The sequence below is a fragment of the Salvelinus sp. IW2-2015 genome, linkage group LG2 (genome assembly GCF_002910315.2).
Source record: "Salvelinus sp. IW2-2015 linkage group LG2, ASM291031v2, whole genome shotgun sequence".
NCBI classification, from domain to species: Eukaryota; Metazoa; Chordata; class Actinopteri; order Salmoniformes; family Salmonidae; genus Salvelinus; species Salvelinus sp. IW2-2015.
The window spans coordinates 5,126,757-5,150,302 of NC_036839.1; the positions used below are offsets into that span (position 1 = coordinate 5,126,757).

The 23,546-nt window shown below is 41.3% G+C and overlaps 1 protein-coding gene across 1 annotated transcript in view; it reads left to right on the top strand.

Annotated features, from left to right (window-relative positions):
* The window catches only part of LOC111972604 (tomoregulin-2-like), a 198,923-nt gene extending 185,284 nt beyond the window's left edge, over nucleotides 1-13,639 (top strand). The window contains 7 exon segments of the mRNA XM_070446709.1: nucleotides 6,475-6,623; nucleotides 7,658-7,717; nucleotides 8,057-8,121; nucleotides 8,123-8,150; nucleotides 8,153-8,183; nucleotides 10,721-10,879; nucleotides 13,261-13,639. Of these exon segments, the coding sequence (XP_070302810.1) occupies nucleotides 6,475-6,623; nucleotides 7,658-7,717; nucleotides 8,057-8,121; nucleotides 8,123-8,150; nucleotides 8,153-8,183; nucleotides 10,721-10,879; nucleotides 13,261-13,357 (589 nt within the window). The 3' untranslated portion in view covers nucleotides 13,358-13,639.
* The last annotated feature ends 9,907 nt before the right edge of the window (nucleotides 13,640-23,546 follow it).

The following is a 23,546-nucleotide window of genomic DNA, read 5'->3' on the forward strand; positions in this document are numbered from 1 at the left end:
GACTGTCTGTGTGCAGTCTCCAGTTGAACGACTCTGAGCGTGTGCAGTCTCCATTTGAACGACTCTGAGCATGTTCAGCAGAAATTACCACACTGATCACTAGAAATAGACAGTGATTTTGGACATTTGGAAAGGTCCCCAGAATGTTGATAGATGCGTTCCTCGAGACGCACTCAAAAAATGAAAAACAAGTGTCCAGCATTAGGATTAAACTTGAGAGGCTCAGAGCCAGAGAGTGCTGCTTAGACCACTGTGCCTCTGCAGTCCATAATGCTCTAACAAGCCGTGAGAACACTTGATGATACTTAATGATTAGGGTTGCAAAGAGTCGGAAACTTTTTGGTAAATTTCCGGAATTTGGGGAATTTTGCTTAAATTCATCAAAAAAGTTAGCCTATAACAGTGAACCTTTTTTTGTGGGATACACAAAAAGGAATTCTAGGTCTTGTGGCATATTATGGTTAAACTATCCCCAATTCAATGGAATTGTTACCCTCTGCAAGCACAGTGCATTCTTCCATCTCATGTACAGCTGATTCTCAAGATCTTGCACACTAATGAGATGCTATTGAGCCAACACTACTACACTGTCTGAGTCAAGGAATACATGCTTTCTGGTATGTTTTGATTACAATACTGGGTGGGGTGAATATATTTTATATGATATACATGATTTTTGTTACCATGTGGGTTTTAGCTTGCTTGAGCCTGCTAACTGAGGATGTTAATTCACCTGTTTCCATACATGTTTCATTTTAAAACATTTATCTTAACAAGGAGTTGTTTAACCTTTTGTCAATAGGGGGAGCTGTTAGCATTATTTTTTTTTTTACATTTCCAAATTAAACTGCCTCGTACTCAATTCTTGATAGTACAATATGCATTTATTGTTATTATTGGATAAAAACAGTCTATAGTTTCTATAGGAGTTGAAATTTTGTCTCTGAGTGGTACAGAACAATTTCTACAGCACTTTTCATGACAGGGTCAGATTTCAGAAATTTTTACCTCTGATCTGGGTCTGTTTTTAAGGCGACAGTGAATGCTATGAAGAAACCGACACTGCCTACGTCTTCCTCTGGGTGTCTGTACGTCATCACGTTTTCAATGGAATCGATGGGACGTTCACAGCCATTATAAAAGACGAAAATGTACAGAGACCACCCTTTCTCAACGTGCGCCTGAAGCGTAAAGGACATCGGACCTGCCTCGTTCCAAATCGTTTTCTAACCAGCAGTATTTCTCCGGTCATGTTTTCAGTCGTTATAGTTGTTAAAAACATCATAATGTAGTGAATTTTAACCGTTTTATATCAATTTTATATCCGTTTAGTGCGATTTTGAGGAATTTCTTTGTCGTGCACTCTGAAAGTTTGGACACGCTTTAGGGTGTCGGTCGTTGGTGATGGACATTTCGAAGGACAGAGGACATCTATCGACCAAAAGACGTTTAACATAGAAAGGATACATTGGCCAAGAATATGATGGAAGATCAGCTCAAAGTAAGCAATATTTAATATGATAAACCGTGTTTCTGTCGAAATATTTTAAACGCATATATCGCCATTTTGTTTGGTATAGCTTCACTTGGCCAACCCTGTATTGAAAAGTAAGGATAATTTAAAAAATGTAAATCAGCGGTTGCATTAAGAACTAATTTGTCTTTCGATTCCTGTCAACCCTGTATTTTTAGTCAAGTATATGATTAGCTTTTAATTAAACTAGATCACTCTGATAGATGACGTCAGACATATTGAGGCTTGATTTCCTAGTATTTTCAGTGTGTAACCACGGTTTTGTATGGCTAAATATGCACCTTTTCGAACAAACTGTAAGTATGTTGTAAAATGATGTTACAGGAGTGTCATCGGAAGAATTCTGAGAAGGTTAGTGAAAAAATTATATCTTTTTGGCGGTGGTTACGTTATAGCGCTCTTTGGCTGGAATCGATGCTCTGGTAACGTGGAACATGTAGTATGCTAACTTATCGATTTATTGTGTTTTCGCTGAAAAACGCTTAGAAAATCTGAAATATGGTCTGAAATCACAAGAACTGGGTCTTTCCATTGCTATGCTTTGTCTATTTTATTGAAATGTTTATGATGAGTAAATTGGTCATACACGTTGCTCTATCTAGTAATTCTAGTGGATTTGTGATGGTCGGTGCAATTGTAAACTGTGATTTCTACCTGAAATATGCACTTTTTTCTAACAAAAACTATCCTTACCATGAATATTTATCAGACTGTCATCTGATGGTTTTTTTTATAGGTTATTGGCTATCAATATCTTAGTTGAGGCGAATTGGTGATAGCACCTGAAGGAGTAAGAACTGATGGAGTTAGAATAGTGGTGTATTTTGCTAACGTGTTTAGCTAATAGATTTACATATTTTGTCTTCCCTGTAAAACATTTTAAAAATCTGAAATGGGGCTTTATTCACAAGATCTGTATCTTTCATCTGGTGTCTTGGACTTGTGATTTAATGATATTTAGGCTACTATCTACTCTGAAGCTATCTATCTATGCTAATCAGTTGTGGGGGGTGTGGGGGTGCTCCCGGATCCGGGTTTCTGAGGCAGTAAAAGTTAATCTAACTGCTTTAATATTTATCTGTACATGGAATTGTATTTGTGTTGTTTTACTTTTTTTTCTTCTAATCTTTACAGGAAAATTCCACGGGCACATCTGATGTGTGGAGACATTTCACTGCAGCTAATGTAGAAGAAAAGGTGTTACATTTGCAAATACTGTGCCAAATCATATATGAAGAATGCAACAAAGATGCAGAATAATCTGGTCAAGTGCATAAAGATCCCTTCAGCGCTCACAACAAAGCACCTCTGACAAAAGACCCTCTACTTCTATTCGAGGTGAAATTGATGAATCAGTACCTTACCGATAGCAACAGCTTATGGTCCACCTGGAATCAGAAGTTTTTTTGACTCAATTGAGGAATGTAATCAGAGAAATGCTGATGTTTTGGTCGAGCTGTGTATGCAACAGGTTCACCTCTGATGCTCACAGGCAATGTGTATTGGAAGAGAATTATGAATGTTCTTCGCCCAGCATACACCCCTCCAACCATACATGCTTTATCTACTCATTTGCTAGATGCAGAGTTCAACAGAGTTCAAGTGAAGGTCAAGCAAATCTTAGAGAAAGCAGACTGTATTGCATCATCTCTGATGGGTGGTCGAATGTTTGTGGGCAAGGAATAATTAACTACATCGTCTCCACCCCTCAACCAGTATTCTACAAGATCACAGACACAAGGACAACATTGCAGATGAGCTGAAGGCAGTCATCAATGACCTTGGACCACAGAAGGTATTTGCACTGGTGACAGACAACGCTGCAAACATGAAGGCTGCTTGGTCTGAAGTGGAGGAGTCCTACCCTCACATCACACCCATTGGCTGTACTGCTCATGCATTGAATCTGCTCCTCAAGGACATAATGGCACTGAAATCAATTGATACACTCTACAACAAGAGTCAAGGAAATGGTTAAGATGTGAAGGGTCATCAATTATAGCAGCAATCTACCTCACCAAGCAAAGTGAGAAGAATAAGAACACCACATTGAAGCTGCCCAGCAACACCCGTTGGGGTGGTTTGTCATGATGTTTGACAGTCTCCTGGAGGAAAGGAGTCTCTCCAGAAATGGTCATATCACAGCCTGCCGATATGGACGCCCCATCAAGAGGATCCTCCTGGATGATGTATTTTGGGAGAGAGTGGTAAGCAGCTTGAAAATCCTGACACTATAGCAGTAGCCATTGCATGGATTGAGGAGACAATGCATCCTGTCTGATATTCAGACTCTGCTTGCAGATGTAAGAGAAGAAATCCGTACTGCCCTGCCCACTTCACTGTTGCTCCAAGCAGAGGAAACTGCAGTTGTGAAATACATCAAAAAGCGTGAAGACTTCTGCCTGAAGACCATACACGCTGCAAGTACATGTTGGACACCAAGTATGCTGGCAAGCGCATCCTGTCTGGTGCAGAGATCAACAAGGCCTATGGTGTCATCACTACCGTGTCTTGCACCTTGGCCTGGATAAGGCAAGGTTCTTGGCAGTCTGGCGAAGTACACTTCCAAGCAAGGGCTTTGGGATGCAGATGCAATATGGCAGTTGTGCCAACATTTCTCAGCCACAAGGTGGAAGGGACTTTGTGGATCTGAGGCTCTTTCCCTGTTGCTTCCATCATCCTCCAAATCCCACCAACATCAGCGCCTGAGAGCGCAACTGGTCCTTGCTTGGGAACACACACACCAAAGCACACCAAAACAGCTGACAATGACAAGGGTTGAAAAATTGGTGGCCATCTGGGCAAATTTGAGGCTTTTTGATCCTGAGAACGAGCCATCCTCAACAAGGTTGGAAAGTGACAGTGAAAATGAAGCCACAGAGTCTGATGTTCAAGAGGTGGACATTGAGGAGGTCCAGGGAGAAGACATAGAAGCCTGAGAGGAAGACAACCAAAGCTTTAGTTTCTAGACTATCATTTTACAGATGTATGTTGAAAACGTTTTTTAACAGATGCGATGAATCAGTGGGGATCATTAAATATTATATTTTCTTGTTCAGGAAATATCCAATGTGAAGAGTCAAGTCATTTAAGTTCAATTCGTAACTAAATCTTTTTTTTTTTTTTTATATTGGAAGATATAATAATTTGCAATTATGTCTACTTATGATAAGGTAAAAGGTTTCTGTCTCCATATGATATGGTAAATATATCCAATGCAAAAACATCAACATTAAATGGTGTTAATATTAATTTACATATATTTCCGTTAAATCCCATATATTCCCGTTAATTCCACAGAAAGTTTCCACCTCTGAATATTCTCCAAATGATGCAACCCTATGAAATATAATAGTTCATTGTTTTCAATTATTTTCTTTAAGCCTTTCTCAAACCATACCCCTAACCTTAACACTCAGAATGAATACCTAAACTTATCATTTCGAGTTGTTTCTGCTTTAACCCTGTAATTACTCAGAATTAACCTTGTAACTACACAGAATGAATGGGTCAAAAAAATTGACATTAATCTATAGTACTGTACGTCAAATTTGAAGGGAAACTGTGAGCTCTTTTTGGAAATTACACCAGCATTGCAGTCTCCAGCAGTTCTTGCTGAGTAGCCTGACATTAGACACTGTAATTATAAAACTATCATTATTCTCTGCTCCTTTTCTTATTTCCACTGGCCCAGAGCACTGGCCCTGCTTACACCCTGCTCAATTTAAATAGTGCAAACACACACATAATCACAAACAGACAAAGACAATCTCATACATAGAAGTATGATATGCACACTGTGTAATGAAATGTCATGAAGTCAGTTAATCATGCATACATGCTCAAATGCACACAAACGCTTTCTGACATTCTGAGACATAAAGTCAAAGTCATGGACAAAATGGTAAACACTGGACTTCAGCTGTGCTAACATATATGCTTCACATAGTTCAAGTAACAGACACATCTCAACATCAACTGTTCAGAGGAGAATGCGTGAATCAGGCCTTCATGGTCGAAATTGCTGCAAAGAAACCACTACTAAAGGACACCAATAAGAAGAAGAGACTTGATTGGGCCAAGAATCACGAGCAATGGACATTAGACCGGTGTAAAGCTGTCCTTTGGTCTGATGAGTCCAAATTTGAGATATCTCTGCATGTGTGGTTCCCACCATGAAGCATGGAGGAGGAGGTGTGATGGTGTGGGGATGCTTTGCTAGTGACACTGTCAGTGATTTCGTTTGAACTCAAGGCACACTTAACCAGCATGTCTACCACTGCATTGTGCAGCGATATGCCCTCCAATCTGTTTTGCACTTTGTGGAACTATCATTTGTTTTTTCAACAGCACCTCCAGGCTGTGTGAGGGCTATTTGACCAAGAAGGAGAGTGATGGAGTGCTGCATCAGATGACCTGGCCTCCACAATCGCCCGACTTCAACCCAATTGAGATGGTTTGGGATGAATTGGACCGCAGAGTGAAGGAAAAGCAGCCAACAAGTGCTCAGCATATGTGTAACCTCCTTCAAGATGGTTGGAAAAGCATTCCTCATGAAGCTGGTTGACAGAATGTCAAGAGTGTGCAAAGCTGTCATCGTGACAAATGGTGGCTACTTTGACAAATCTCAAATATATTTTGATTAGTTTAACACTCTCTTGGTTACTACATGATTCCATATGTGTTATTTAATAGTTTTGATGTCTTCACTATTATTCTACAATGTATAAAATAGTAAAAATCAAGAAAAACCCTTGAATGAGTAGGTGTGTCCAAACTTTTGACAGTTACTGTAAAAAAAAAAAATGAACACAATAAACTACACTCAAGAACAGCGATTCACTGAATAAAAAATCGAATTTACAACGCCAATTCTCCATCACTCTATTCTTTATTTGGTGTGACCCCTACTGATGTGTCCCATAWTTTTTTTGCGGCAGGTGCGTGTGTAACATAGACTGTTCCCACATCAGCTTCAACCCGGTTTGCGCCTCAGACGGCCGTTCCTATGACAACCCCTGCCAGGTGAAGGAGGCGTCTTGTCAGAAGCAGGAGAGGATCGAGGTTAAATACCTGGGCCACTGCCAAGGTGATATAGCTACTATTATACACAACTTTTTTCTATATCTCTTTCTTCTTCRTCTTCTTCTTCTTCACACACACACACGCTGTCTCTTTGAAAAGCACTATGTTAATCCAATGTTTTCTAATTATTATTATTCCTTCACCTCTTTCTATGTTCATATTTAGTCATTTAGGCCCCAGTTCAATCAATTGAAGATACAGGAAGACCGCACCTCAAGTTAATTCTGAATATTGTGCTGTTTTGGAAGTTTCAAACTCCTTACAACTCCTCTCACAGAATTTTGACGTGGAACCATATTTGTCCTCGAATACTTTACCAGCAATTCATTGAATTGGGACCTTTGTCATTTTCTTTTGAACAACAATCAATCCAGGTCAAAGCAATACAATAAAACCACGTCAACAAAACACCATCATTATGTTTTTATAACAGCAACCCATTTGCCAAGAATCTATATTTTTCTTCTTGTTTGAATGGAGCACAGCAATTGTTATAATGATCCCTCGGTACTGTGGTTGGGTACTGTGGCAGCAAGAAATACATATTTTCAAATGGATCAATAAAGATAGTATTATATTGTGTTGAAGGTTTTATAACAGTTATCCAGCATTCCAACATTTGGTTTGGATCATTTGAATAAGATAAATCATGATCCTTTAACACTYAAAACTCTAAATATATGCTCTATATATTATGTGATCTTGTTATGTTATAATATTTTAAGTAATTCTTTTTTTTCGTTTTATAAAGTTATTATTATAATCATTTTCTTTTTAAATATTGTAAACCACACATGACACACTCATAGATGAGAGAATTGGTGAAAGAAATTAGAGAACTACAAATTGAAGTACTTTACTACCCTAGCTACTGGTTCAAGGTCATTTTTGTGTTTTAGCCTGTCATTTTGTCCCTAGCATGACTCACAGTGCTGATCTAGGACCTGTTTTGCTTGTTAGATCAAGAATAGACATACAAGGTTGGACCTTGTATGCAAGTGGTCTTAATCAGCACTCTTACTCTGACTACCTTCTCAGGTGACATCATGACAGGCACCAAAGCCGGAGACGGACACTATGCCAGGAAAGACTACTCAGGTAGGTGCACGAGTGTGTGTATCAGATCTGTGAATGATAGCAGACAGGACTAGACATCTTAGGGTCTATTCCAAATGGCACTTTTGAAAAGAGTAATGCACACAGTGCATAAGTGCACATAAATGTAATTTACAGCAATTACGCTATTATGCTAAACTAGTGAGACTCATTTTTACCCTTTCAATCCTATATTTTTTTATCCCTGGCATTCAATGTGTGGTGGCTGTGTGTGTGTGTGTGTGGTGTGTGTGTGTGTGTGTGTGTGTGTGTGTGTGTGTGTGTGTGTGTGTGTGTGTGTGTGTGTGTGTGTGTGTGTGTGTGTGTGTGTGTGTGTGTGAGAAGAGAAGCCGGACCAGAGAGGAGAGGTGGCCATAGGGTTGTATATTCCCTGTCCCGAGCACTACAAAGAACTACTGTGTCCACGGAGAGTGTGAATACCCAACATACTGTCTGTGCCGTCCTGCAGGTACACACACACACACAAAGAGCCATACTGACACACACAACACACACCTACCAGCACATACTGACACACACACACAACCTCAATCCCCCGCCCGCCTGCCCACACACACACCCTTGATCACCTGTGCCCCTTCGAGCTCTCTGGCTGAGTAATAAGCCTGTGGCCAGACCAAGCCCATTAACCTGTGAGGTCAGTGGGGTTGTGCTGCGGTCACAGTCACAGGGCTTTAGCCTCTGCTCATCTCTCCCCTCAAGGCAACACGGCTCTTACCCCGTAGCTCTTCAAGCCTACAGGCCCTGAATACTGAATAGTGGTCATAGTGAACTTGTATGGGGAAAATTGGTGAAGGTCTCTGGCACCCTCTGTTGTATGGAGGAGGTAGTGTTTTGATGAATGGGAATGTTGATTTAGGATCAGTTTAGCCTTTTAGATCCAAATGAATAAGATTACGTGGACAGGRGGAGACCTGATCCGAGATCAGCACTCTTAACCTGAGGCGCTTAATAATCCGCCATCGATAAAAGACAGTACTGTGCAGCCGTCTTCCTCGACCTGGCCAAGGCTTTCGACTCTGTCAAATWCCGTATTCTATCAGCAGACTCAACAGCCTTGGTTTCTCTAATGACTACCTCGCCTGGTTCACTAACTAYTTCTCAGATAGAGTTCAGTGTGTCAAATCAGAAGTCGCCAAACCCATTGGCTCCAGGTCATCTATAGGTCTTTGCTAGGTAAAGCTCCGCCTTATCTCAGCTCACTGGTCACCATAGCAACACCCACCCGTAGCAGGTGCTCCAGCAGGTCTATCTCACTGGTCATCCCCAAAGCCAACACCTGCTTTGGCCGCCTTTCCTTCCAGTTCTTATTACCTCCTTACTTCATTTGCACACACTGTATACAGATTTTTCTWTTGTGTTATTGAMTGTACATTTGTTTATCCCATGTGTAACTCTGTGTTGTTGTTTTTGTCGCACTGCTTTGCTTTATCTTGGCCAGGTCRCAGTTGTAAATGAGAACTTGTTGTCAACTGGCCCACCTGGTTAAATAAAGGTGAAATAATAAATAAATAAATACATACGCCCCTCTTCAAGGTTTGAGGTGGAAGTTGATCTTTTCAACCGCTGATCTAGGATCAGTGTTTCCAAATGCTGATTCCTAATCTTAACCATTGGGGAGCAATTTGCCAAACTGATCATAGTTTAGTGTTTAAGGACCACTTGTCACTCTCCTTTGACATTACCGTGAGAAGACAGAGAGTTTGCTCTCAGTACAATCCCACTCCCACTGCATTATGGTGAAAGAGATGTGAGGAAAGAGAAAAGGAAAAGGTAGGGAAGGAAAGGAAAGGGAGATCGACAGGAGAGAGGGGTGGTTTGTGAGAAAATGAGAGAGAGAAGAGAGATAGGAAGAGAGAGAGAGAGAGATAGATAGAAGAGAGATAGATATAGAGGAGAGAGATATAGGAGAGAGAGATATAGAAGGAGAGAGAGACAAGTAGTGAAGGTTGAGGGGATGCAAGAGTGTCCCACTGACTCGTTTGTTCTGGCATAGCGAACATGGTGTGTGTGTGTGTGTGTGTTGTGTGTGTTGTGTGTGTGTGTGTGTGTGTGTGTGTGTGTGTGTGTGTGTGTGTGTGTGTGTGTGTGTGTGTGTGTGTGTGTGTGTGTGTGTGTGTGTGTGTGTGTGTGTGTGTGGTGTGTGTTGTGTGGTGTGTGTGTGTGTGTGTGTGTGTGTACAGAGCAGGGTGATGCAGGTGTTGGTAGGTAATGACCTCCCCAGAGAAAGAGAGAGAAGGATAGACTGATTTAAATTGGACCGCTTTTAGACCAGGCCCACAGAGCAGTGGTCCTCTAGATCACACACAACACACACACACACACACAGCCTTGTTTATACCTGGCACTAACTTGATCCTTGGTCCTAATCTTGCCTACATTCTGATTGTGCCCACCATTATCAGACATGCGTCTACAGATGGCATTAAAATGTGTCTCTCATCCGCCCACTGTGTTCGAAATTGTGACCCGATTTCCTGGTACCTCCCTATATGCAAATTATGTGATCGATATTCTTTAAAAAAATTATATTTATTTGTTGTCATAAGTCAATCGTGCCACCTGTCAATGATTTTAGAGGGCGGAATAATGAGGATTTCAATGGTTTCACTCTCCAGATCCATCTACACTTGTGGTATATCTGTACACAACGCGTGCCTGATTACCTCCGGAGGTGGTCAGAAAGATGTGATCACAATCAGATCACAGTGTGTCTTTTGATCRTCTACACTTGTCTAAAACTGTGGGCACAATCAGGGTGTGAACACAATCAGGACAAAGGATGCATGTTAGCAGCAGGTATAAACAGGAGTTTACAGTTACTTCAAACACATACAGTCTAAAGACACACACACCTGTAACCTCAGAAACACATTAGCCTGTAAACTATGGTGACCTCAAACTTGCACACAACACGCACGCATGCACAACACACACACACATGTACCATGTACACAAACTAACATCAACCTGTGTGTGTGTCAGCTGTCACTCAGGCTTCAGCGGGCCCCATTGTGACACTAAGGAGTTCAATGTGCTCTACGTGGTCCCCGGCTCTGGCAAGCTGCGCTACGTCCTCATCGCCTCCATCATCGGAGCTCTGCAGGTGGCCATCATCTGTGTGGTGGTACTCTGTATTACCAGGTAGGACACACACACACAAACACACACGCATACACACACATACAGTATACACACGCATACACATGCACAACCACATTGTGCAAACACACACACTTGTGTGAGCATGCATAGGGTACCTTGGCCATCCACAGGGGGTGATTTGGGGTTGAGTAACCAAAGGAGGTCGAGAACCACTACATTACACAACCATTATGCGTATACTTTCACATGCTGTGCATACACACACGCAAACACTTGCCCAACGCAATTGCATCCTAAAATGCATACTGCTATCCATATGAGACAGGAMACAGATTACATTACACATGGATGCRTGCCCACCTACTCCCACAGAGGACTGTGTACAGGACATACACAAACAGAGATCCATTTTCCACATTGGGGATGTCGTGATGAGAGGGAGTGCGTCATGGGGGGTTACGTTCAGGTGGTGTGGAGGGAATGCAGAAAGGTAATCTTGTTTACCTCTCGCACCACAGGGAGGATGGAGAAGAACTCTGCTCCCACTGTGCACTCTCACACACACACACACACACACACACATACGTATGTGCAAACACACACACACACACGCACATATGCAATCCACACACACTCAGCCACTCAGTCAGCAGCCATCCGCCCCCAGGCTGACCTATGCAAAACATGACATTATAGTAAAGTTTTTAAAGCTATCACCAAGATGAAACTCCTCCAAATAGAGAGGGAGAAACAGAGTTAGAAATAAGAGAGAGAAAGGGTGGAGAGAGCGAACGAGAAAGAGAGAGATCAATGATAGATCAAGTGAAAAATGAGAAACCGGAAATGAATGAGAGAGACAATAGAAGAGACTGGAAGAATTGAGAGGGAGTATTACAGATAGAGACTGAAAGAGAGAGACAGAGAAAGGGAGACCGAGATATGGAAAAGGAAGAGGGAGAGTGGGAGAATGAGAGAGAGAGAGAGAAGTGTGATAGAAAGATACAGACAGTCTGTGAAGCTCAATTACATTCATTTATTTCCCTGTAAACCTCTGAATTCAACGCAGTTTAAACAAATTCACATCGCTTCTATAGCAAACGACACACACACACACATATTTTACGACTCACTACCTTTAGTATATTTGGATTTATTTAGCACCTTCACCCCCATAATTCTCCCGTATGTTTAATGTAGAAATATCATTTAATCTTTTTTTTTTTTTTTTTTTACAGGGAACAAATAGTAAAAAATACTACGTGTACAGTTAATAAACATCTTCGAAAGAATAGGCCGAAGACCAATCTATGTATTTCGGGAAGAATATATAACATGACCATTCATTTATAGAGCCTTTTGTTCAAAGTGTATAGACAAAGTTGTGCCTCATTATGGGAATGGATCTTCCCTAGGTTCTACATTCCAGGCTGCTTAATCCAATTTTTGTTAATTGCTGATTTCTGCTTTTAATGGTTTGCCTCATTAATCCCTAGGGATATTAGTTTAACAGCATTATAGATTATAGAACGTGGTACAGAATATTTTGAATAAGTACATTATAGCTCCAACCATTTCATATGTATCAAAGTAGTAGAAGCATAAACAGGAGTTGCAATATAATTAGGGCTGTTAATCATTAAACTCAAGTTAACCTTCTGTAATTTTAGTGGAAGAAAAAAAAAATCTGCCGTTAATCAAATTGTCTGAAAGCATTGAAAAAACACAAAAAAACATCCAAAATACATAATCTATACAGATAAAGACATTGAGATTAAATAAAGTGTTCTTTCTCAATTTACCCAATTTTGCTAACTGTTACATTAGACAAAATCAAGACATCGGGATTTTTGTTTTCTTGTATGAAAAATCTTAATTACAGCTCACTTTAAGCAATTTTTTTGCAACTCCTGCGAGTTCATTGGATTATTTAAAGAAAAATAGTTTGACAGCCCTAAATATAATGCATTATAAGTCATCTTTTGTTTAAAAAATATAAGTCCACTTGAACTTATTTATTTGGATTGAACAAGTGCTCTCTGGTAGTAATATATTGTTGGCAGATAAGCTTTTATTCAGACTTCTCACTTCTCTCTGTGGACATGCATGTCATTAACCGCTCCACTAGGTGGCAATGAAGGCTATCTTATTTTTTTATAACAAGCATTTCCAAAGCAATCCAATCCCCAATCCCCTTGACTTATTAATGCATCTTCAAGTATATGAGGAATCCAGCTACTAAAACAACTTGGGTTCAATAAATAAGATCTATTTCTTTATAATGAAAAAAAAAACTATGAGTTTCACCATCAAGGCCTTGGATACTGAACATAGGGCAAATTACTTAGCATTCTGTCTCTCTGTCTCTCTCTTTATCTATCTCTCTCCTCTCCTGTCCTCTACTCCACTTCCTGTCTGGACAGGAAGTGCCCGCGGAGCAACAGGGTCAATCGGCAGAAGCAGAACGCCACCCACTACAGCTCAGAGAACACGATGCGCGCCTCCACCCGCCTCATCTGACTGAGCCCCCCCACAATGGGGGAAACCCTAAGACCCGCTCCGCTCTGGGTCCAAATTGCACCATAGACACAGATCTAGGATCAGCTTTACCCTTCTTTCCTACAATCCCTGAATTAACTATAAGGGAGTGGGTGGTGGGAGGGGGACAAAACGCAAAACTGACCTTAGATCGGCATCTAGGAGCAACTTAATCCTACTCCACTAGAGACCAGCGGAGGAGGTCGCACAATCCCCAACTCGCCGACCCCGATCATGAGGAATTGAACAATGGGGATTGGGGGGGAAACAATGGGGGGGAAACAATGGGGGGGCTGTAGATGTGGGCTAGCTGATGTTCGTGGGGGAATGTTGGTTGTTTTTAGGGGTAGAACCAATAGGGGGTTGGGGCGGGAGGGGGTCTACACGTGATGCCTTGCACCTGTGGTATAGGTCACTAAGAGGAATCTATGGTACTACAGTACAGCTCTGTTTGGTTATGTATTACTGGGTCTATTTCCAATAGTTATTACATTGTCTTGGTGGGGTCTTTTTTCTGTAATGTAAATAAATAATTTATATCATGAAAAGTGACCTTGGCCAATCTACAATATTGCTGTCGAGTGTCGACTCTCACATTTATGGTTAAGATAACGTCATTCTCAAGAGGAAACATCAATTCCTAAGAGGAAAGAGACAACAGGTACATTTGTCTGAGATGAAAGGTGTATTTTCAGATCTTTACTTTTGGATCGATCATCAATTCAGGGCCTAGTGAGTGAACTTCCCGGCGATCAGTGAAATGAGTTGATCAATGAAGTATCAGATAGAAAAAGAAAACCTGAGCTTCAACATTGTGGAACATTGAAGATAGAAACGTCATGACATTTGTCTTACAGTTGATACATGACGACGCTTCATTCTAAATGTCAGAGAAGCATGTTTGTTCTACATAAGATATTTCTATCTGAACTTTCAACAACGTTGGACCTTGAAGGCCATAATTGATTGTGACGAGCTGTCTTGACACAAGGATGTGCTATTTTACCATATGCCTACTCCACTACAAGAAAACAGAGTTACAGTAACTGAGTTACAGTAACAGTACCTTGCCAATTATGTGCTATTGGCAGGTGATGTCTTTTCTACACACACACACACACACACGTACACACACACACATACACACATACAGACTTATTTAACCTTGTGGGAGGACACAAGTTATTATAAAATCATATCCTTTACCTAACCTTAACCCAAAAACCTAACTAACCTAACTTATAACACAAACCTTTAACCCCTAACCCTGACACTAATTCTAACCTAACTCCCTTTTTTCGGTTTAGGGTCCCCACAAGTATAGTTAAACACGTCCACAACACAGGAGATCGGTGGTACATAAATTGGGGAGGACGGGCTCGTGGTAATGGCTGGAGCGGAATCAGTGGAATGGTATCAAATACATCAAACATATGGTTTATGCCATTCCATTTCATTGCACTTCCATACACTTTGTATGAGCCGTCTCAGCAGCCTTCACTGGTGTACACACACACACACACACACACACACACACACACACACACACACACACACACACACACACACACACACACACACACCACACACACACACACACACAAATGATATACACATGTCCAGCTGACAGATTTAAAATACCATACAGGTAAGTTGAAAAGTCTTTCATTTTGAATCGTACACACCACTGTGGAGAAATGTTCAATATGGTCTCACTGGCCCGGTTCTGTTGTGTTTACAGTTGAACTGAACTGACCAGGAGGAGTTGTGGTCAATGTCAGGGTCACCCAAAGGCTACACTGCCAGACTACAGGATTCCACACAAATTCCACGGAGACAGAGACAACGGAGAGGAGGGGTGAGGGGGGAGGCACTTCCCAGTTCACCCCACAGCCGAGCTTGTGGAATCCGCTCTTCCTGTTCTCTCCCCTCATTTTTTTCAGATCGGGGGGGTAAGGGAGGAGCAGGAAACTCTGAATGTCTGCATGCACGACCAGATATTCACAATGGGAATGTTATCGTTCCGGGACCAGGATTCCACTTCAGGAAGGTCAACAGTKTTGAATTAGATGTTTGTCCTCTTCACAGGTTACATCAATTATTGATTGTAATGATTGTCGTGGACTGTAGCATTTTACACATAGGATGGGATTGTTCCTAACATTCTATTTTAGTGATAGGGAGATAATGTCTCTGAGAAATGTTAGAGTTTATCATGGTATGTGCCTTTACCAAAAGGCAAAAAGCCTCCTGAGGGGACTGTGGATGAAAAAAATAAACAAAACACACATTACGAAAGAGAGACAACACAACACTACATAAAGATAGACCTAAGACAGCAACTTAGCATGGCAGCAACACATGACAACACAGCATGGTAGCAACACAACATGACAACAACATAGTAGCAACACAGCATTGCAGCAGCACGACATGGTAGCAGCATAAAACATGGTTACAAACATTATTGGGCACAGACAACAGCACAAAGGGCAAGAAGGTAGAGACAACAGAGTCCCATTTATAGCCCTACCTGGTGCTAACATGCGTCCTTTGTCCTGAAATTGTCCACATTCTGATTGTGCCCACATTTTAAGACAGGTGTAGACTATTAATGCATTTTTATCTGATTGTGATCTGATCTTCCTGACCACCTCCAGAGGTAATCAGGCAAGCATTGTGTCTGGATCTTTTACAAGTGTAGTCAGATCTTGACAGTGAAACCTTTTAAATCATCATTATCCAGCCCTCTAAAGTCATTAACAGATGGCACCATCGACTCAGGCCATCAATACTGTATTTATAAATATTAGTTTGAAAAAATATCTCTCAAAGAATTTGCATACAAGGGAGAGATCAAGAAATCAGGTCACAAAGTGGACAGATAAGAGACACATTTTATTACCATGTGTAGACGCATTTCTGAAAATGTAGGCACAATTAGAATGTGGACAAGATCAGGACAAAGGACGCATGTTAGCATCAGGTACAAACAGGGATTTAGTCATGGTGGTCATGGCTTTGAATGGGAAATACATTCCATTGAAAAACCAGTCAGTATTTGCCTGTGGGTTATACAGTTTTTTGTTTGTTTCAAAATTGTCCTTTGATGTGGTACGCTACAGTACTGTAAATTACCGTTCTCAGCCCCTTCCATAGACTTTCACAGTAATTGTGACAGGTTGGAGGACAACAAAGGACGTCCTCCAACCTATCAGAGCACTTGAAAGCATGAACTGACAGTTTGTCCACCCAATCAAAGGATCAGAGTATAAATCTAGTACTGAAAGCAAAAGATACAGCTAGCTAGCAGTGCAGTGAATAAAATGTGGTAAGTAGTTGACTCAAAGATAAAGACAATAGTTGAACAAATTAATTTCTTCCAAAATGAAGGAGAAGCAAGAGAGAGATATAGAGAGAGATATAATCAWTTTTTTCACTTTCAGTTTTTACTTACTTAGCAAGCAAATGCAGCTAGCTAGTTTAGCCTACTCAAACACCCTGCTCAAACAGAGGGATGATATGTTAGCTAGCTGGCTATGACTATCCAACACAACACTGGAACTCTTCCAAGTCAAGGTAAGCTTTTGGTTTTATTAATTTATTTCCATCGAGGCCCGCCACTGTAAGTGCTAAACTGCAACGTTACTGCATGATTATAGCAGGTTTACTAATGCGTTAGTTCTATTAGCTATATTGACTAATACGGTAATGACGATGTAAGCTGTGTGTAGCAGTTATGATATGGCTTGGCAAGTTTTTCCCCCCTGGTCACACAACTGATGTGTTGTGCATTGACGTCCACAAGCGACAAAGGGAAAAGGTGAGAGGCGGAGAGCAAATAGATGTGAGAAGGAATACAACGTGTCTGTTATGAAAGTGAACTGTGTTTATGTGTGATCAGGGGTGTATTTATTCTGCTGATTCTGTTGAAAAACTTTTCTTAAACGGAATAAAACGGGATAAACATACCGGAATTTGTCCAATAGAAACTAATGAYTACCCCCTATATCAGCTAGATGCAGGCAAGAGTGTGCAAGGCACGTCAACATTTTCTCACAACCTGTGTGCACCTACGTTGTAAACTTTCATTCATAGGTAAGGTTGTCGCAACCTCATGATGGGTATAGGGAAGATTTGAGTGTCATKAAGTAGCCTAAACCTATCGATGTTACATTGAACTGGGTGAATGGAATATTAGTGACAGTCATCCAACATGTTGTAATAGAAAAAAGGCCATGCTCCTGAAAAAACTTGTCCTGAAACAGCACTGACTGGCATTGACTTGCACTACGCATTAAAATTGACTKAACATTACATTTCCATAATTTCTATCCCGTGTGTGCTGGAAGGCGTGATCATTAAAGACATCTTTCAGAATGTCATCAAATTAAAGAAATGAAAGGAACATTAATTTGCATCAGTCCACCTGGTCGTGCTGCTGATCCAGTGGGGCTCTGCTGTTTTCTGCCTTTGGTTATGGAACCTTGTCCTGGACCTGCTGTATCAACCCCCTCTCTCTCTCTCTCTCTCTCTCTCTCTCTCTCTCTCTCTCTCCTCTCTCTCTCTCTCTCTCTCTCTCTCTCTCTCTCTCTCTCTCTCTCTCTCTCTCTCTCTCTCTCTCTCTCTACCTCTCTCTCTCTACCTCTCTACCTCAACCTCTGAATGCTCGGCTATGAAAAGCCAGCTGACATTTACGCCTGAGGTGCTGACCTGTTGTACTAACCACCTAACCACTGTGATTATTATTTGACCCTGCTGGTCAGATATGAACATTTAAACATCTTGAAGAACTTCTGGCCTTAATGGCCATATACTCTTATAATCTCCACCCGGCACAGCCAGAAGAGGACTGGCCACTACTCAGAGCCTGGTTCTTCTCTAAGTTTCTTCCCAGGTTTCTGCCTTTCTAGGGAGTTTGTCCTCGCCACCGTGCTTCAACATCTGCATTGCTTGCTCTTTGGGGGTTTAGGCTGAGTTTCTGTATAAGCACTTTGTCATATCTGCTGATGTAAAAAGTGGATTATAAATACATTTTATTGATTGACGTCAGACTGACCTCTCAACGTTTGACGTTGCAGCCGACRTTAAAGGTGAGTCAAGCCTGACTGATCTACAAATCACCTTGCATCATAAATAACTACTCAATATTATTTGTACATGAGTCAGTCAGTCACAAGTGAGTCAGTCAGTGTGGTTGAGTGGGAAAAAATCCAATGAATTGTACCATCTTATTGCTCCTCCTGTTTCTAAGCTGTCTAAATAAAGCATTGAACATTTTKGGGGGTGGAATTCCACCCACCAAAAATCTCCATAGCCCCTTATTTTCAATATTTAGGCTATAAACCATTTGCATTTCTAAACCATTGATTGTGTGAGAAACTGTTTTTGTGTTTTGATGCTGCCTTTTACATGTACTGAAACCCTCCAAAAGTGTTTTCACAACCATGCTGAAAAACACAAAAAGAACCACTTTGGGTGTTTTAAAACACATTCTGTGCATTACAACACTTACAGTATGTTGGGTTTATATTCAAACACCCTCCAAAACACCAGATCTCAGTGTAGGTGCACTACTTTTCATAGAGTTTTGAGACTTTCTATATTTACAGTCTAGTTATATTTGTGGGTGGGGGAGACTAGTTTGTTATCAAGGCAGGATAGTAGATACAATACATGGGAGTGCAACTCTAGCTCCTGTGTCTTCTGTTATTCCAATAGTCAATAGATAAAGGCACCAACAATGGTTGTACCTTCTCAGCAACCCTATGATCATAGGGTATGAACATATTGTTGTGAGTTATTTTTTTATTTGCTCCACTCTTAGAATTCATGTGAATATATATATTTTTTTTTTTACTGCTGTTTCGACAAAGACAGGTGTGCCTGGGGTTTCCGTGATATTCAAAATGAAAACCTGCTGATCAACCGAACTTGCCAAGTGGCCCATGGGTGAAGGCAGCTGGCCAATAGCCAGCCGTTACAGTTCACAGGAAGACTATTAGACAAAATCCACGTTTGCCTAATCCATCCAGCCTGTTGTAACACGTTTGTTTACGTCGTAAAGATGTGAAGACGCGGTTGTTGAACGTGCTACTTGGTTCCTAGTTGTAGAGAGTGAGATGTTCACGTTGAAGATAAATGGTTGACACCTTGCCAGAAAGGCAAGACTTTCCGATAGATTTTTAGAGTTGGACTTWGCTCTTTGCTTGGATCTTTTTGGAGCTGAGGAATGCTATTATCCCCATTATCTTTGTTCATTCCTTTCAATAAAAACCCCATGACATGGTAACGTGTTTTACTACTGCATATGCTTATGTCATTCAGATGTATAAATGGATCTCTATAAAACCTGAAAAGTATCCAGTGCTTTGCCCTGGTCAATATTTCATGGTGTATATATTCAGCACACTGACACAGAGATCTGAAGATAAAAACGGAGTGTTTTTTTTATATTGCTTAACCAGCAGAGGGCTCTTTACAAATGTACCCATCTGTAAGGAACACACCATCCTTTGGAACGGATTTTATTCACAATATAACATTTGCGATGATGGGATGTGTGTGTGTGAGTTCGTGCTTTTTTAAAAACGTGTGTACACAAGTGTCGTGCACGTTCAAGCGATAGAGGGGAGACAGGACCAACATGGGAAATCCAACCTTAACATAGACGAGGAAAAGTAGACAATTAAAATGAGGGGGGAGATATAGTGCATTCGAAAAGTATTCAGACCCTTTGACTTTTTCCACATTTTGTGAAGTTACAGCCTTATTCTGAAATGTATTAAATAGTATTTTTYCCCTCATCAATTTACAAACAATACCACATATGACAAAACCAAAAAACATATTTTTTTTGCTAATTTCCAAAAATTTAAAAACGGAAATATCACATTTACATAAGTATTCAGACCCTTTACTCAGTACTTTGTTGAAGCACCTTTTGGCAGTGATTACAGCCTCGACTCTTCTTGGGTATGACACAACAAGCTTGGCACACCTGTATTTGGGGAGTTTCTACCATTCTTCTCTGCAGATCCTCTCAAGCTCTGTCAGGTTGGATGGGGAGCGTTGCTGGACAGGTGTTTTCAAGTCTCTCCAGAGATGTTCGATCGAGTTCAAGTCCGAGCTCTGGCTGGGCCACTCAAGGACATTCAGAGACTTGTCCCAAAACCACTCCTGAATTATCTTGGCTGTGTGCGTAGGGTCATTCACCTGTTGAAAGGTGAACCTTTGCCCCAGTCTGAGATCCTGAGCACTCTGGAGCAGGTTTTCATCAAGGATCTCTCTGTACTTTGCTCCGTTCATCTTCGCCTCGATCCTAACTAGTTTCCCAGTCCCTGCAGCTGAAAAACATCCCCACAGCATGAATCTCCCACCACCATGCTTCACGGTAGGGATGGTGCCAGGTTTCCTCCAAATGTGACGCTTGGCATTCAGGCCAAAGAGTTCAATCTTGGTTTCATCAGACCAGAGAATCTTGTTTCTCATGGTCTGAGAGTCCTTTAGGTGCCTTTTGGCAACCTCCAAGCGGGCTGTCATGTGCCTTTTACTGAGGAGTGTCTTCCGTCTGGCCAATCTACCATAAGGGCCTGATTGGTGGAGTGCTGCAGAGATGGTTGTCCATCTCAAATGTTCTCCCATCTCCACAGAGGAACTCTAGAGCTCTGTCAGAGTGACCATCGGGTTCTTGGTCACCTCCCTGACCACCCTGACCGTTTTCCCCCGATTGCTCAGTTTGGCCAGACAGCCAGTTCTAGGAAGGGTCTTGGTGGTTCCAAACTTCTCCCATTTAAGAATTATGGAGGCCACTGTGTTCTTGGGGACCTTCAATGCTGCAGAAATGTTTTGTAACAATTCCCCAGTTCTGTTCCTCGACACAATCCTGTCTCAGAGCTCTACAGACAATTCCCTCGACCTCTTGGCTTGGTTTTTGCTCTGACATGCACTTTCAACCTTCGCACCTTATATAGACAGGTATGTGCCTTTCCTAATCATGTCCAATCAATTGAATTTACGACTCTAATCAACTTGTAGAAACATCTCAAGGCTGATCAATGCAAACAGAATGCACCTGAGCTCAATTTCAAGTCTCATAGCAAAGGGTCTGAATATTTATGTAAATAAGGTATTTMTGTTTTTTATGTTTAATACATTTGCAAAAAAATTCTACAAACCTGTTTTCACTTTGTCAATATAGGGCATTTTAGAATAAAGCTGTAAAGTAACAAAATGTTGAAAAAGTCAAGGGGTCTGAAAGAGAGGGATGAAATGAGACATCTGAAAGACTGTAGGAGGAAACACACACATTGGATGAATGACAGGATAGGAGCGTCATGCTTCCAAAGTAGGGAAAGGTGATTCAAATATAAGAAAGCAGGGAGGTGTCATGCCCTGACCATAGTTATCTATGTTTTCTTTATGATTTTGGTCATGTCAGGGTGTGACGAGGGTGGGTATGCTTGTTTTTGTATTGTCTAGGGTTTTTGTATGTCTAGGGGTGTTTGTAAGTCTAGGCATATTGTAGGTCTATGGTGGCCTGAATTCGTTCCCAATCAGAGGCAGCTGTTTATCGTTGTCTCTGATTGGGGATCCTATTTAGGTTGCCATTTTCCTTTTTGGTTTCGTGGGTTCTTGTCTATGTGTAGTTGCCTGTGTCAGCACTCATTCTATATAGCTTCACGTTCATTTTTGTTACTTTGTTTAGTGGTTTTCTTCAATTAAAGAAGAATGTATTCAWATCACACTGCGCCTTGGTCTCCTCAATTCAACGAACGTGACAGGAGGTCAAACTTTCAAGTTCAGGAGGTGTGAAGGATTACACGCACACACATACACACACACATGCATGCATAAACACACAAAAGCACACACACACAAACACACACACAAAATGTTTAAGATGTTTGAGTCAGCGAAGGTAAAAGTGTTGAAGTTGGAACTTGGTTGGCTAACTTGATTGCTAACCCTAACATAATCAAATAACTACCAGGTCAAGGTGTCAATCCTGAATGCCTTCCAAGGCTAACAGTGATAAAGTGAGCTCTTGTCATTATATTCTACAAATGCTTTGCTCTATGTGGATATCCACAGCCCCATAAATACAACAAAAAAACACTCCCTTGTCTCTCACTTTTACAATAGAACATATACTTACACAGCCAAACACATGCATGCATGAACACACACACACACACACACACACACACACACACAGATTTTGTATAACGGCTCTAGTTAAGCATGCATGTGTGTTCGCATTCAAGTGTGCGTGTGGTATATGGATCCTGGCACCGTGCTAGGTGCAAAGACGAGCTCATTGTTCAAACACGTATATCCTCGTTTCCATGTGCCACAGTGCCCCAACACCAGAGCTACAGAGCAGAGGAGAGAAAAACAGAACAGGAGGAGAGGGAGGGGTGGAGAGGCCTGCCATGCTGCACACGTTGGCACTCGCCAAATATCACGTACGTGCCTGTGCATGTTCGGAAAAGTACATATCGGGACATGCAAACGTAAAGGGCGAGATGGATCACGCTTGATTTGCACCAGTGAAAATGTTGAACTGTTTAGAATGGATCACACCAAGCCACACCACAGTCTTGCTCTGTCTTACTCATTCTTATCTAATTATCTAGTATGACAAAACGTTTATTTTTACTCTTCTAATTACGTTGATCACCAGTTTATAATAGCATTAAGGCACCTCGGGGGTTTGTGGTATATGGCCAATATACCACGGCTAAGGGCTGTATCCAGGCGCTCCGCATTGCATTTGGCCTAAGAACAACCCATAGCTATGATATATTGGTCATATGCCACACCCCCGCAGGTCTTACTGCTTAATCAAACAACTCTGAACCCTGCAAACAAACTAGAAACAAACCTGAACCTGGGAGAGAGACATGCACACTGGCATAAACAAATACACAACATCAGAAATGCTCATTGTGTCGAATTGCCCCTCAAACAGACTTTCCAGACGGACAGGCATTGAGAGCAGTCACATGAACACTCACAGTGGCAATCTCTGGCGTAATTTTCTCCAGCAATTTAGGGCTAGACCTGTTACCAGGACAACCATGCCCCTCCCCTCTGGCTTTGGAGGAGGTTTTTAAAAGGGGAGGAGAAAAGTGGGTGTGTGAAATACAACTCTTGCTCTACTACACAT